This window comes from Coffea arabica, chromosome 5c, assembly GCF_036785885.1.
Source record: "Coffea arabica cultivar ET-39 chromosome 5c, Coffea Arabica ET-39 HiFi, whole genome shotgun sequence".
Classification (NCBI taxonomy): domain Eukaryota; kingdom Viridiplantae; phylum Streptophyta; class Magnoliopsida; order Gentianales; family Rubiaceae; genus Coffea; species Coffea arabica.
Window position 1 is genome coordinate 153580 of NC_092319.1, and position 15121 is coordinate 168700.

General features: G+C 36.6%; 2 protein-coding genes and 1 non-coding gene across 6 annotated transcripts; 1 reads left to right on the forward strand and 2 right to left on the reverse strand.

Moving 5' to 3' along the window:
- Positions 1–204: 204 nt before the first annotated feature.
- Positions 205–4637, reverse strand: LOC140007567 (SUPPRESSOR OF GAMMA RESPONSE 1-like). Its single transcript, XM_072050258.1, has 6 exons — positions 4431–4637; positions 3106–3238; positions 2683–2869; positions 1512–2089; positions 777–1088; positions 205–692 (listed from the first exon to the last, which is right to left on the reverse strand). Exons 1-6 carry the CDS (start codon positions 4436–4438, stop codon positions 639–641), a joined length of 1272 nt encoding a protein of 423 aa, XP_071906359.1. The 5' UTR covers positions 4439–4637; the 3' UTR covers positions 205–638.
- A 1829-nt stretch (positions 4638–6466) lies between these two features.
- Positions 6467–6538, forward strand: TRNAD-GUC (transfer RNA aspartic acid (anticodon GUC)). Its single transcript has one exon. It is a non-coding gene; the product is annotated as a tRNA-Asp (tRNA).
- Positions 6539–6831: 293 nt separating this feature from the next.
- On the reverse strand, positions 6832–11776 carry LOC113722981 (serine/threonine-protein kinase STY13-like). 4 transcript variants are annotated; one of them, XR_011814869.1, is made up of 8 exons: positions 10970–11776; positions 10575–10704; positions 10260–10455; positions 9079–9203; positions 8767–8925; positions 7373–7761; positions 7127–7181; positions 6832–7040 (listed from the first exon to the last, which is right to left on the reverse strand). XR_011814869.1 is itself a non-coding variant. In XM_072050263.1 (7 exons), the coding sequence occupies exons 2-7, from the start codon at positions 11092–11094 to the stop codon at positions 7447–7449; spliced, it is 1050 nt and encodes a 349-aa protein (XP_071906364.1). In that variant the 5' UTR covers positions 11095–11151; positions 11242–11776; the 3' UTR covers positions 7183–7446. The 4 variants fall into 4 exon arrangements, 2 of the variants coding, with proteins under 2 accessions (XP_071906364.1, XP_071906363.1); XR_011814868.1 differs by having other exon boundaries at positions 6832–7181; XM_072050263.1 differs by lacking the exons at positions 6832–7040; positions 7127–7181 and having other exon boundaries at positions 7183–7761; positions 10970–11151; positions 11242–11776.
- Between the last annotated feature and the right edge of the window lie 3345 nt (positions 11777–15121).

Consider the following 15121-nt stretch of genomic DNA (forward strand, 5'->3'; position numbering starts at 1 on the left):
TGCTCGATGCGAATCAAATTCCTCTAGACAGTGACAGTGAAACAAAAACAGCAGTATCCTATCGCATTGGTGCCCCATTTCACTCTTTCTGCTATCCTATTAAAAAGGTAATCCATATGCACAAAATTTAGGCATAGAGTACGCTGATTATATTAGCAGCATGAGATGAGCTTTGTCAATAAATGATTGAGGTTCCACATGGGATATTAAAACAGACCAAGCTTTTAAATCCCATAGATTTCAAATAGCAGAAATGCGAACATTTACAAATTACAGACCGAAAAGCACACCGAAAGCCGAATGTCTGACTGAGTATAATATAGTAGTAAGTATCAGACTCCTCATGAAACTTTCAGCTGATAATGATCAACAAGAACAGGGGCCAAAGGCCTTACGACCAAAATTGGAGTTATTGTGCATTTTATCAGAGGACGTGTTTCCTTAAACGGACTTGCAGTTGAAACTCCGCGGCCTTAGCAGGTCTGCATCCTGTTAAGAGGTTTAACTACATTTGCCAAAAGCATAACACGGGGAGGCCAAAATCTCAATAATCTTGAAACTATCATTGTTGGTGCAGGGACTAGGGGAAGAACAAACTCTGGCCCTAGAACAGCATAAGAGTGACTCTCTCTCTCTCCCTATAATTTGTCCAGCCAACTAAAAACACTGTCTTGAGAACCAAAATTCAGATCCTGCACATGTAGACCCAAGATGATTTTCAGTTTATTTAAGATAGAGATCCAGAAGACTTGTCACAGAGTAAACAAAGAGCTTACCCCAAGCTGAAAGTCCGGTGGAGAATCCAGTTCCAAGTTCTCAAGTTCAGCTATTCCACAGGCAGAGCTCCCAACAACTTGTGGCACATCATTTGTATTGCGAGTAAGACCGCCGAAAGGCCCACCATCAAGTCCAAAATCACCGGAAAGGATCGATGAATCAATAATCTCATTGCATAAGAGCAGCTCATCCACACCATTTACGTCAGCAGCCTGGGATTCTCCAGCCAACCAAGTGTTGTGTTCTGTCTTATCTTTTACTTGAGCATCAGACGAAGAAGAATTCAATGCTTCTTTGACAAAGCCCATCTCCTAATTCATGTTATAGCAACTAGAATGAGAACTAAGTTCTCAAGTTGATAGTATAAACTAAACCCATGAGATACTTGTTCCTAAACATTCACAGCATTCAGACAAAGATAACATGATCGATAAGATTATCCTGTACTATACGCCTTTTATGCCACATTAGCAAACAATTACTTTCTGGAAAAATCTTGAGAATGTCAAAGTGAAGAAACGTACTACTTTAGCTGTACAGCATTGGTCTATTCTTATATTTGCTCACCCTACTGATTAACATGATAAAAAGCACCAAAAAAAAAAAAAGAGTAACCAGTTGCTCAAGCATTACTTTTGTTTTTCGTATAATACCATTCAGTCTTAAGTAACTACACAATCTAAGACATTATTTAGCAAGGCAGAAAAACATATTTACTCAAAGTTACTTCAAACCTGAAAAGATGGTTGCATTGAATAATCATCTGTGGCATCATCAAAGGAAGGGGTTTCACCAGGACGAGGTGGGTCAGGAGCAACTATCTTAGGAGTCCTGGGACTGGTTCGAGACGTCCCAATATCATAATCCAAAATTGATGGAGAACCATCATAAGCATTATGTTTATCACTTTGCTCGGTTGTTAATAAAGCATCATGGTTATCACTCTGCTCAATTTTTATGGAAGTATCATTATTATCCACTTGCTTGTGCTGCTGATAGAAAATCTTGGAAACCACATATTGTCCTTCTTTTTCATCTTCATCACTTCCTAGATGATACTGATGCATAACCCATTTAGACTTATCAGGTTTGGAACCTCTTTTTGAAGTTCGGTAGAGAACCATTATCTTCTTACATCCTTTTTGGATCCCATTGTCCATAACAGTTTTGGTTTTACCAGTCTTATGCCAGCGGACTTGCTCGTTTATCAAGCTATTTTCGATATGAATTTTACGACGCTTCCGCTGGCCAGTTGCATATGCATTTGTAGTACGGTAGAAGAAGTGGACAGTGCTTCCGTCTTTCTTAGCACCTGAAAAGAAGTTAAGATGATAATTTAGAGACGTAGCCACAAGACTAAATGAACCCAATAGAATTGGTCTACTCGTGGTTGATGCTCAACATGATAAAAAATTTTGTACTAATAACACATTCAATCGAGTGAATAGGAGCTATCAGATTGACTGAAAATGATGATAACTGCAGGCAATAAAAAGAAAGAAAAACGTAATTGAAATAAAATAGTTTGTCAGTAGCATTAAAATTGGTCACACCAAAAACACGATTACATTAAAGTACATCTAACAGCATGACAATTATGATTATTCCCAGTTTCAAGTAGAGAAGTATTCACAGCAACATGATCATGCAATTTTCTCACAAGGTTAATTCCTATTGTGGACAACACAAATGAGACAAACTTAAGTCAAATTCTCCAGCAATGGCATCAAATTGCTGTTGCTTCAAAGTTTTAATGGGTATCATCAGTGCACATCCAAAGCAGAAGAGTATACATTTTCCACAGTAGTCTTTTGGTTCAAATCCTTCTCAGAAATCAAAGTGCTAATGCTATCACAAAATAAAAGAGAAATAGCATTCATCTTTAATTAATGGGAGTTTGTTCACCTGGAAGATTTTCAGGATGAGTATAACATATTCCTTCATCACCCTCAAGTGTTGGAATGAACTCATCAATGAACTTGTGGGACTCCGAGTTTCCTACCCCACATTTTGCTGCCAAGTGTTCTAATAACTCTGCATCAGATGGGTCAAACTTTACACCAGCAGGCAAGCCAGGCCATTCATGACAAATCTGAGAGACCAGGCATTATAAGAAGTACATCAAGAGCATGCTTCCAATATATATGTCAACCTCACTTTTAAAGAATAAAAGAAGGCTGTCAAGTCTAAAATGCAATTAAGTCTACTTGTATATGGACGCTCAGCACAAATACTGCATCTCAAGAAAGACATTTTTGTGAAGAATAATTAGCACACAAGAAAAATAAGCTACTAGAAAGTGCATTGAAGGAAAAAAAAAAAGCTTACATCACTGTTATCAATTATATAGTGACACTTTGGGCATTCACGATTTGCTCCACAATCTTTGATTTGATGTGCAGTGGGCAGAACGGCATTTTTCACCTTTGTTGCAAGTCCTCTGCTATCAATAACCCAAGACCTACATCAATCAGTTTGAGTTAGACTAAGTTGGAAAACAATAGACAGAATTCTATTTGCCCAGAGAAGTAAAAGTAGAGAGGGTGCAGAACAATAAAAGCAGCAATAGCAGAGCAACCATGAAATTTGTCCCCACCCCAACTCTGCTTGTAGGGAGGTTAGCAGAGTATCCGTGCCCAACTCTCTAGCCCTCCCATTTAATCTTACCCATTGTTAGGCTTAGAGTCTCCCTTGAATCGAAAATCCAAAAAGATACAGAGATACCAATGTAGATCGTCTGATTGGAAAAAAACCACTTTCATGCTAGTTAAGAAACGGACAGTGAACAAATTGAGGAATGAAAGCAGAACTGAAATACCGAATATGCATGAGTACATTGTAGAAGTTCTACAGGGGAAATGGCAAATTCTTTGATATCTAATCTGCGATGCATTGCCTGGCCAGACTCGACTAACAAATGATTGCCTTATCTAATGGTTTCTTTATATTACTGAAGAATATCGTAGAAGGTACTTGAATGCTTCTAGTAACCTATCAAACACATTATAAACCAATCGAAAACTAGGCATGCGACCTAAAATTAACCGGTACATCCAAGCAACGTTGATATGGATAAAATATTGTCCCTTGTTATAAAATTGATAAAAATCCACCACCGGCCAACAAACCAGCTCCTTTTTTTTTTTTTTTATCATTCTCAGTGTACCGGAAATGTAGCTGAATCAAACCAAAATCCTCACAATCCGGTGGTGGTCTAGCTGACATCTCTGGCTATCGTCGACATGTACTAAAGATCTTAATCCATCGTCAGATAATGAAAATTCTCTCAACCCCAAGTTGGCTAACCCACAAAATAAAACACATTGGAATAAAATCACATCCGACTATCAGACGAACATCAATATCTCAGCTTGTCACACAACCTTTCCCAAACAACACATTAATGACTAAAATAGATAACACAGAACCCCGGTAAACAAAAGATCACAGCTTTCAGTACATTCTATCTGAAACGTCTCCCGTGGCTTCGGACCACACCCAATGATGAAAATCAATTCAGGAGACTTTAATAGAAAACCTTTTTCATTTATTTAAAAAAAAAAGAAAATAAACCCCTTTTTTCTAATGTAAATTTTGATACCGCTATGGTAGTAATAGATACAGGGGAGGTGTTTGTGTGATTTTTTGTTTACCTTGCCATGGCGTTCAACCGATACTACGACACAGAGAATAAGTTGGAGGAAATAAACGGGCGATAGCTGAGAAGCAGCAGCTGAGCTGACTGCCTTTTGTGCCTCTCGCGTAGTTTCACAACACACTCTCTCCACTCGGCTAAGTAACTCTAGTCTCATCACAAGAGAGGAGACTAGAGGAGATTATTGAGAGCGGTGTGGAAGAGCGGGAAAACTTAGTCGCGGGAGGCTTGGAATCCGAACCTGTAGGTCCGGTTTAGAATCTCGCTGTTCACCAATGCTTCGAGCGATTAGTAGTTTTTTCCCTTACTTTTAGTTTAGGTATAATATCAGAAGCTTGCTTTGAAATTTCTTCTAATATCACTTAACACTTTTAAAATTTTAAAAATATCATTTACCTCCTCTAATAATTGTAAAAAGATTATATTAACCCTCGCTTAATACATAATTTATATATCAAATAAATAAATTTAAAAAATTAAAAGAAGAATAAGAAATGAAAGTCATTTTCTTCTTTTTCTCTTTTCCCCAATATTCTCTCTTATTCATTTTTTAGATGATTATACAATATTTTATTTGTAAATTATAATAACTTTAATTTTATTTATCATTTACTTCTTGTGATTGTGAAAGAATGGGACATGATTTATTTACTTATTTTAAATTTATTTTTATAATGATCAGTACAATTTAAAAGATTTAGGCACGAGTTGAGAAGAAGTTGAAAAAAATAAAATTTATAAGAACTCGATTTTGAGTATATAAAGTTCAATTGATGCAAATGTATTTCTGTGTAAATATCTTTTTTTATTTTTCAAATTTATAATTTATGGATTATAGCATTATGATATGACAATATTACTAGAGATTATTTTTTAAGTGATAATTTTTTTGAAGTAAAATAAGGTGATGTACGAATATTTTCATTTAGTATTAAGAAGGTAGTTTAACACTTTTAAAAATTTTATTACATAAATAACAAAAATAAATGAAGTAAATGATATTTTAAAAACTTTCCGGGTACTAATTGATGAAACAGAGAGAAACCGCCCTTTAATTTATATGGCCCACCGTTGACGAAACCAGACTCCGAGGCTGGGGTTCGGACACGGGCTGCCTCAGCAAGTGGGAAGTTTGCGAGGGAAAAAAGTGGGAAGTTGCCTCGGTAGACGATATTTTAAGTATCAGCAGTATCAAACGGTAAATTTGGCGGGGCCCTCTAATCTTGCTCTCCAAGTTATATTTATGGAAACGTTTACTCGTACATATGTAATGCATTACGCATGTATATTCATTTCTGTTATGGTCATAGGAATCTGTTTGACGCTGAATTCACCTTTTCGTACAGTCGCTTTCAATCTACACTCTCGAGTGAAGTGAGGGGCAAACCACCAGCCAACGGCTCAGTGGCCATCAGGGAGGGAGGGACTTAAGTCTCTTTTTGGGTTGTCGGTAAGGTTTGAACTCTTACCAGCAGTGAAAAAAATCTAAGAGTTGTGTCATAATACTCCTTTGATATAATTGGATTTGTATACTCACTAGCCCTTACAACAGCCTCCTTAGGCTCCCTCCCTTAAATTAGGATAGAGTAAGTTATACAAATGTATCGTTGCTGATAAAAAAAAAAGGGTGAAATGAGAGGCAAAGTGGGAAAAGAGCTCCATTTATTATTTTATTATTTTAGCTGATGAAGTGATGGAGAGTGGATGCCGGAAATTTCTTGCAATGAATAGATGCGAGTGATGATGGATAATTGATTAGTGTAAGCTGTAACTGGATTTTTATTTTTTTTTTTGTGAATTATCATCAATTACTCTTACTCTTAATCTAACTTATTCTAACGGGTAACCCGCTATAACTGAATTATTCTGCTAATCTTCTATATATAAACTGGGAGTCGGATTGTGAGAGTCTGCCGAAGAAAGCAGGAGGGGACTTCCGTCCGCTTACGTGGAAGCTGGCTGTCTGTTACTACATTGGTTCGTTTTGTCACGATTTTACGCGTCATTTTAGTCACTGGCCGAAACCATCAACCTGTCGTTGTAGTATAGTGGTGAGTATTCCCGCCTGTCACGCGGGTGACCCGGGTTCGATCCCCGGCAACGGCGTCTTTTTGTTTTTTTAAACCCCTGACTCAGCTCCGCTCTGGAAGGCCATTTCATTTTCTCGGATTGTTGGCGAAGGCCATTTCATAAACGCTACTCTCCGTAAATCCTCTCCTTCCATAAGCATTGTATCGTAACAGTGTAGTGGTTGTAATGAGCAGCTGCTACCACCATTTACATTACGCTGTTTCAAGTCTTTAACGCTCCTTCACTATCCCGAACGAAGACGGTCCCCAAAAACCAAAAAAATAAAATAAAATCACAAAGAAAAATAATAATGAATGGCAACTTCAAAATGCAATCAATTTTGTTGAAAATCTTTTAGCATCCTGGATACTTTGTTTACAAGAACAGGTTCGACATTCATTTACAAAAGTTGCCGTAAAATAGTTTAGGACTATGATAGGATGGAGAAAGCAGCACTAGAAAATCCAATAGGCAGCAGCTGATGGCGAGGCTCAAGTTCCCGGTAGCTAAAAAACCTCTTTGGAAGCTGCCCTCCTGCCTGCATGGATTGTATTGCAACCCAATTTTATAGTGTCATATTGTAGTTCATATATAAAATAATGGAGGTAGAGGCCTTTGGATGACCTTATTTTACAACCACATCACATCACATCACATCACAGCGACCCCGACTCCATATCTAGAAGAAGCATTCAGCATTTTAGTCAGAACCAATCAATAATAATATGTTAAAAGGGGTATGTTGTCATGCACCTTCGGCAGCAACATTAAACTTACATGGCAAGTCTACCTAGCATCTAAACTAGTTTTGAGTCAAACTGGCATAATCTGTGAATATATGCTATTTAACATTTGTGGCTACAAGTTCACCTCGGCTTTTCCGGTCGATGGGATAGTTGAAGCCTTTGTACTGCTTCAAACCAAAACGTCACCATCTCCCAAAATTAGCAGCACTGGTCAAAACAGAAGAACAAACCTCTTGGCTTGCCATCCATCGCGGTCTTTGGGGTTTCTCCAGCGTCGTCCCTTTTTGCCATCAAGGAGCTAGTGCCTGGAGACTCTGGTGGCAAGATAGCATTCTCAGAAGTGAAAATCCGGGCTGGTATGACAGGTTCTGGTGGTGAAATTGTTGACAGATAATGCAGAAGCATTTGTATTATTTGAGTGAAGTTAGGCCGGGCATTGGGATCCTCTTCCCAACATGAAGTCACAATTGAAGGCAAATCCCCCGGAAGATCATCAGCACTTGGCCTCACATTCTGAAACCAGATGTCCAAATGGATTTTATCCAACATTTCGGCGTGCACACAAAATTTTCGATCTTAATATTTCCCCCATTAACAGGTTTCGGGCGAACAACAAACATATAAACGAGAGAGCATCTTAATTGCTAAATGCAGCACATGCCAATTTCTAACCCTCTTCCCTGTACTGTTATGCATTCAATTCTGAAACTACTGCTCCTTTAAAACAACTCGCTACAATTTCAGTATTAATCAGTGGCTTTTGGCAGTAGTGTTATATTAAATGGTACTAGCATATGTTCAATTCCAGTAGTTAACAATTTCCCACATAAAGATCCAAAGCTTCCTCGTCAGTTCTCATATATAGCAAATTTTAGCAAAACAGGTATCAAGTTTCTATGGTGTCAGCAAACAAATTGCTCTAAAATCTTAAAGGAATTCAATAATTACATAGAAGTGCAATGTTTCCAAGCTTATTTTAACTCTTGGCAAAGATGAGGAAGTGATTAAGTTTGATTCATATCAATATCTCTTGACGTGGCAATCGGCAAAAACTATGAGACTGAATTTCTCTCCCTCTCCCTTGTCCCAAAGGAAGTAACAGCTAAAACAAAAAATCAAATCAAATCAAATAAAGAAGACATAGTAAGTACTGAAAACTTTGGTTTAATGTCAATGATCTTTGATCTCCCCTTAGGTCTCTCATAATTACAAGTACTCTCTGTTGTTTCTGAAATTACAAGAACCTTCCTTATGAGCTATTATGGCAAATGAAATCTGCCCTTATATATAAATTTTTTATACTAACTACCCTGGTTGCGTCGTCTAAGAATTGCAAATAATTGTTTTTTACTGTCAACAGCTTCTAATAATGTCGCAAACAGGAAGCATATACACATAACATGAAATAGAACTACAGTGAATTTTGATGTAATTCAGAACAGAAGAAACAAGAGGTTGCGATTGATATGATAAATCTCAAGGAGTGTGTAACTTCCAAAATGTTAAAACAAGAATTACCTTGAAAGCTGCAGCATAAGCTGCCTGCAGATTTGACATTCCTTCGAATGGCAACTTGTTGAGGATAAGTTCCCAAAGCACAATTGCAAAACTATAAGCATCCACCTTGTGGTTATAATGCTTTTTCTCTCCATGCCTCAATGTGACTGTGCTGTAAAGCTATAATTCAAAAAGGAAAAAGAGACTGTAATTCATCTTACATGCTGCCTAATTAAAGATGAAAATTTAAAAAAGCAAAAAATAAAAATAAATAAATGACTATAGACAAATAAAAAGGAATAGAAGTAAAAGCTTAATGGTCCATCCAAATACCTCTGGAGCCATCCAGCGATAAGTTCCAGTCTCAGCAGTCATCATCTCTGTCAATGACTCCTCTCTTGCCAAGCCAAAATCAGCCAGTTTAACAGTTTTACGATCCGCTGTCAGGAGCAAGTTTTCTGGACAGCAGACAACCAGATTATCAAGCTTTTTCTCAAATAGTTTCATATGAGCATGCAAAATTAATGAGAAAGCAATCAAGAAAGATAAAGAGAAGGCGGCCAAGAAACCGGCTGTAAGATGTAAATCAACATATTTGTCTCTAACAATATATCCCTCGATAGCAAAGATATAAAACGATGAAACTCTCAAGATAATTTGTCATTTTGGAACACTTTCAACATTTTCACCTGTACAAGACTAGGTTGAACACATAAGAAAATATGCATGATTACCATTTGGTCCATTACTCATAGACCCAAAAGAAAAATGTCCAACAGTGAGATAGAATGTTGAACTAATAGTAGCGTCCTAATTCTTCTAACTCAGAAAGTTTAGCACCTTTAGTGGAAACACTTCAATGAGGTAGAGTACAATTTGATAGACAGGATAGAGTATAATATTTGTTCTTCACAGCCTGCACACCAAATCCTTAATTACCCAAACCCACCTATGATATGAGGATGTCAGCAGAACTCAACCCTGACCCTTACCTTCAATTTGACAAAATGGACAAAGATCTTCAGATGGCATGAATGAATCAATGTTTGGAGACATGCTCCAAGCATCCTCCATTAAGGAAAGAGTTGCGACAGTGAGGACAGACAGTCATCCTAGTGGCAGACGACTTTGAAGAGCCAAAACTGAACTGATTAGTTTCCCTCAACAAACCATAAAAGCAGAATAAAGTCCTCAAAGTATAATATGTCCCCACCACTCATCAAATTGCATAAACAGATTCTCATGTTGAGCTTCTCAATTAGCAGGAATCCTCGAACAAAACCTAATGCTGATCATTCAATGTGATTCTAGCCATTGAAGCTTATGCTAGCACTTTTTACCCAAATGACAAATCATTCTATGTGCATCAGAAAAACAGGCAAAACTGGCTATTCAAGAAGTAGGAGGAGATGAACTTCTAAGACAATGGTATGGCAAAAGAAAATTTTAAATAAGCATCTACACTGGCTAAATTTGTATAAAAAAACTCAAACTAAAGTGTAACTGATGACTACCAGGTTTTAAATCGCGATGTATGATCCCATGAGAGTGTAAACATTCCATGGCACGAGCTATATCAAGTGCAAACCCCATTGCAACGCGCGTATCCAAGCATCTTGGGCGCAAATCAAGCAAGTATTTCCTTAGTGTCCCACCAAGAAGAAGTTCAGTTACAATCACCATGACAGGCTCTTTGCAAGCTCCAATAAACTGTAAAGACTCAAAATAGCACATCATTAGGTCGGTGTACAACTAAAAATCAGCCATCTAGCAGTTGATCCAAGATAAATTCTTTTAATAAGCTAAAGTTGGTAAAATGGTATATGAACCTTCACTAAGTTCTTATGTTGGACTCTAGATAACATGGCAACCTCTCTCGCAAATCGGGCGTCCCTCTTGGCAATCTCCTCTGGTGTCTCCCCTTTGTGAACTTTGATAGCAACATTCTGGTTTTTATATCTGAAAATATTTTTAAAATCCGACAAATGAGAATGAACTACAATCCATCAATGTTCAACGTTTCTCGCTAAAAATTACTGTGATATATTAGTAAAAACAAGCCCTCCCCACAGTAAATCGTGTGAAATCTATCGTATATAGATGTGTTTATACCCCGAATATTTAATAATAAAAAAAAAAAGGAGCAACTATCATCGAAACCTGGAAGATCAAGATTAAGTGAATCTGAAAAGTGACTAAAGGGGATTTTAGTGAGTAAACTTACTTTCCCTCGTAGACTTTGGCATGAGCACCTTCTCCAATCTTCGGACCAACAAAAAGAAGCTTCGGATCAATCAACCATTTTGGGTCCAAACTGAATTCTCCCACCGAGTAATACCCATCTCCCATTTTCACCCTTTCTTAATATATATCCGAGATTCCGGCTAAACGAACTAAAACAGCTAACTATTACCAATAGCAAAGATTGAAACTTTAGAATTGTTCACTCGTCTTGAAAGAACCCAAATGAACAAACATATAAAATCAGTACATCACCATATCTGAGACAAACATCCCAACTTCATGCTCTGGGATTAATTGCATCCAACACTAGCAATAATAATCCCACGATTATCGACTTCAACAACTCAAAAAAAAATCTGTCAAGAAGCAGAAAACATCAACAATAATATGTTGGGAATGATAAGAGTACTAAAGAATCAGCGAAAAAATCCTCCAATGAGCACGGAGAATTAAAGAATACAGATCAGTAGTCTTTTAGTGGCAAGAGGAGTAAGACTTTTGAGAGTTTATTTAAGCTTTTTTTGTCACCGCGTAGTAGTAGTACTACTATTTTTTTTCCTCTCGTGTATTCTTGATCTGCAAAGATAAAGCCGCGGCGGAAATTGAGTCTATGTCAGAAGAGCTCTATTATTTTTGTCTTTTGGAATTATTTTATGGAGTCCAGAATATGTACAGACTACAGAAACAAGAGGAAGGGAGACAATCAAGGTTAGAATGGGTAGAAAACAAGATGCCGCTGAATAAATTTATCATGTCCTAATTATTTTGGGTCGGGGTAATGATACGGGGTATTCTTACTTCGGAGTTAAACTAAAATTATTGTACTTGCACATGGAAATGGATCCTCCACAAGGGACAGTACCGCTCCACAACTGATAATGACGGCCAAATTTTTTTATTTTTTATTTTCTGCCTTTTTTCCAGTAAAATACCGCTAACTAACCACTCTTTTGAACTACTGCTGCTACTCCCTGTGCTGTATAACCTTTTTTTTCTTTTGTTTTTAACTGACCCGTCATAGTAATTCAATACTACAATACTTAGGAGTAAACAGTAATCATATTCGGTGGCAGTTTTCTTTTGTTGTTGGTTTGTGTTCTTATGAGTCTTTTAAGTTTTACAATAGTAATAGAATTAATCTTCTATATATTAACAGTGTATATACTTGCATCATTTAATGATGTATGACGCATAAACTGAATTTGAATTTAAAACTCAAATATTATATATGTATCGTATATCCAATCATAATAATATACACAACAACAACAGTGTATATAAAATATACTCATAATAATAATAATAATGTGATTTTGGGGTTGGTTTGAAACTCTGGGTCACCGGAGTCATTAATTGTTAAGTGGTAGTAATAATCTCTGGTCTCCTAAACCGAAGCAATTGTTTTGCATTTTAATTTGGGGATAGAATTAATGTTTTTGGCATTTTGTTTTGAATTGGAATTTTTGGTAGTCTACCAGTATTAGTCAACAAAAGACAATTTATGCATTGCATCCGCGTCCACAAAGAGAGAGAGAGAACAGACTATTGCTACTAACATAAATTATTTAAAATTAACTTTTTATATATTGATAGTATGGTAATATTTTTTAATATTAATAGCTTTAAATGTATGCGACATTTGTATGATTTAAAATTCAAAAATTTCCAATTCATATTATGTGTCATGATTTAAACCTATTAGTTAGTATAAAATTATATTCTAACAGCATATGAAAAAAAGTTATTCAATTACTTAATATAGTATAGTAGCTTGACTTAAATAAAAAAAGTCTGCCCTTGGCCACCGCGTTTCCGTTATCGCTGTCTCCTCAGTCAACTTTAATATCCTCTCGTTAATGCGTTTATGGAGGGGAGGGTCAATTAAATTGATTGAACATTCTGCTCTAATCCGTTGCTTGCAATTTTGCAATTCTATTACAATAATAATAATGTCAATTGCCAACACCAAGTGCCAATAAAATCCTTCGCATTGACCAAATCAAACCTCCCATTTGAATTGAATATTATCTTTTATTAACAACAATTATTTAATAGAATAACTAAATTGAAAGGGGAAACAAGAAAACATATGGACCCGTTAAATCAGTAAGAAATAAATTATTGATGTCCAAGTCGACGCTGAAGAAAATGCCAGAGCACTTCAATTCTATTGATTGGTATTTGTGTATGGGTCGTCTCCTTGTTTACGATTGCCGTAATTTAAAAATGTTTATCCCAGTAAATTTCGATCTATTTTCTAGTAAATCACGGAGCAGATCCGTTTGAATTAGCTGTTTTTTGAGGTGTTTTTGAAAAATTTTACAATAACAGAGAGTTTTTAGAGTATATTTTGAGATATTTTTAGAAAATATTTTGAAATATTTAAGAGTAGTAGAGTTTTTAAAATATATTTTGAGATATTTTTTAAATATTAAAAAAAATTTAGACTACTTTTTAGAATATCTTTTAAAGTATTTTTAAAATTTGTTTATAGTATTTAAAAAATTGAAGGATCCAACTGTTTTTCTAAACCAAATTCCGATATAATTATTTGTCCAGATATTCAAATTAGAGAAGGAAATTCCAAATTTGATTATAACTACCTAATTCATCAATCACCACAAGTCTTCTTTTAATTCTTACATTTAATCAAATCGAAACATGCAATGGAATATCACTACTAACTAGTAGTAATTGTGAGCATCACCGTGTGAATACAAGAGATTTATTTAGCACGAGGATGATTGATGATGCCTTGCCGTTGCCGGTGGGCCATTGACCCCACCTCCCTCGTTCGAGCCTTTATTTATAAAGTCTCAGTGGTCCAATAATAAAATAAAGAGCGGAAAGAAAGGGCAAAAGTGCCAACTGAAGTCTGTCGGATAAGGCAATAGAGTACTACTACTTGAGTAGACCCGTACCCGGTCTACGGCCCCATCCGTAGACCCTATGGCCCAGAATTTGCTGCGTCTGTATCAACTAGTTGGTTCTCTTGTTTTTATTTGTCCGGTGTTCGTATCTTGAGCTCAACTCTGCTTTCTCCTCACAAAACAAACCAAAAGAGACCACTCAATCAATAATGATGACGTCCCTTCACAGACAAAAGCTTCCGTTAGCTCTTCCGGAGTCTTGAGTGGAAAGTCTATTCTTGAGACGTAGTAATAATAATCTGTCTCATCATGGGCCGTTCATTGCTCCTAATCCGAAGTCTGTTGCAGTCTTTTTCACTACTTTAGTTTAGTCGCGAAAAAACGTGTTCTTCCTGGACTGTCTTCACCGGCGGCTACTGTGCTCATTATGCTTTTTTTTGACTCTTTTCTTTTGAGCCTACCCTGCCCATGCTCCAAGCAAATGGCCTCTTCTATTCCAACTCACAAAATCACACGGCAGATTCTTTCCACTCTTCTGGAGCTGGGCACAAGATGATTTGTCCAAGGAAGGAAAACCAAATTTCAACGACCGGGCTTCATTTGCTTTGAGAAATTAAGAGCTTTATTATTTATTTATTATTATTCTGAATTTCTGATACGAATATTGGCTCCGGCGACGAGTTTTGAACGGATTCATACAACATTTTCTTTAAGATTTTTGGTTGATATTACTTGGGAACAAATTAAAAGAAAAAATCGGAAATTAAGCATCAGAGGACCTCACTCATCTCTTTCATGGACTTTGGTGAAGGAAGCCAAAAGAAGGATTTCTGAGTATTGAATTCCGATGGATCGTGTGGTGAATTGGGGTCCGCTAGTGGGGTCGTACACCTAACTTACCCAAGTTTTTGCTGTTGTATAATAATCTCCTTCCATTTTATTATTATTATTATTATTTTTTGGGTAAAATTGTGGGGACGAAGCTTGTGACGGAAGTCGGTGGGTTGGGTAAAGCCTTCCAGTGTTGGACCATCATGCTTCCCAACTAACTCACCGCTCTTGGTCTCATGGATTGGTGATCAAACTTCTGCGACCACCGGTCCTTGCATTTTCATATTTATATGGGTTAATCACAATTTATTCCCTATAATTTTGTGTTACTTTTAACCTCTCGAGACACAAAAATACTCATCTACTGTGCTGATTTTTTTTACCATTCTTATCTCTTTTCCAATTTATTTATTTTTCAAAATGCTATTTTT

Coding starts and splice junctions, on each gene's coding strand:
- LOC140007567 (XM_072050258.1), bottom strand. Junction 2,870..3,105: donor ATATAATTGATAACAGTGAT/GTAAGCTTTTTT, acceptor CTGGTCTCTCAG/ATTTGTCATGAATGGCCTGG. Junction 1,089..1,511: donor CAATGCAACCATCTTTTCAG/GTTTGAAGTAAC, acceptor AACATGAATTAG/GAGATGGGCTTTGTCAAAGA.
- LOC113722981 (XM_072050263.1), bottom strand. CDS start 11,094: ATGGGAGATGGGTATTACTCGGTGGGAGAATTCAGTTTGGACCCAAAA. Junction 9,204..10,259: donor ACATCGCGATTTAAAACCTG/GTAGTCATCAGT, acceptor TCTGCTGTCCAG/AAAACTTGCTCCTGACAGCG. Junction 7,762..8,766: donor CTTATGCTGCAGCTTTCAAG/GTAATTCTTGTT, acceptor ATCTGGTTTCAG/AATGTGAGGCCAAGTGCTGA.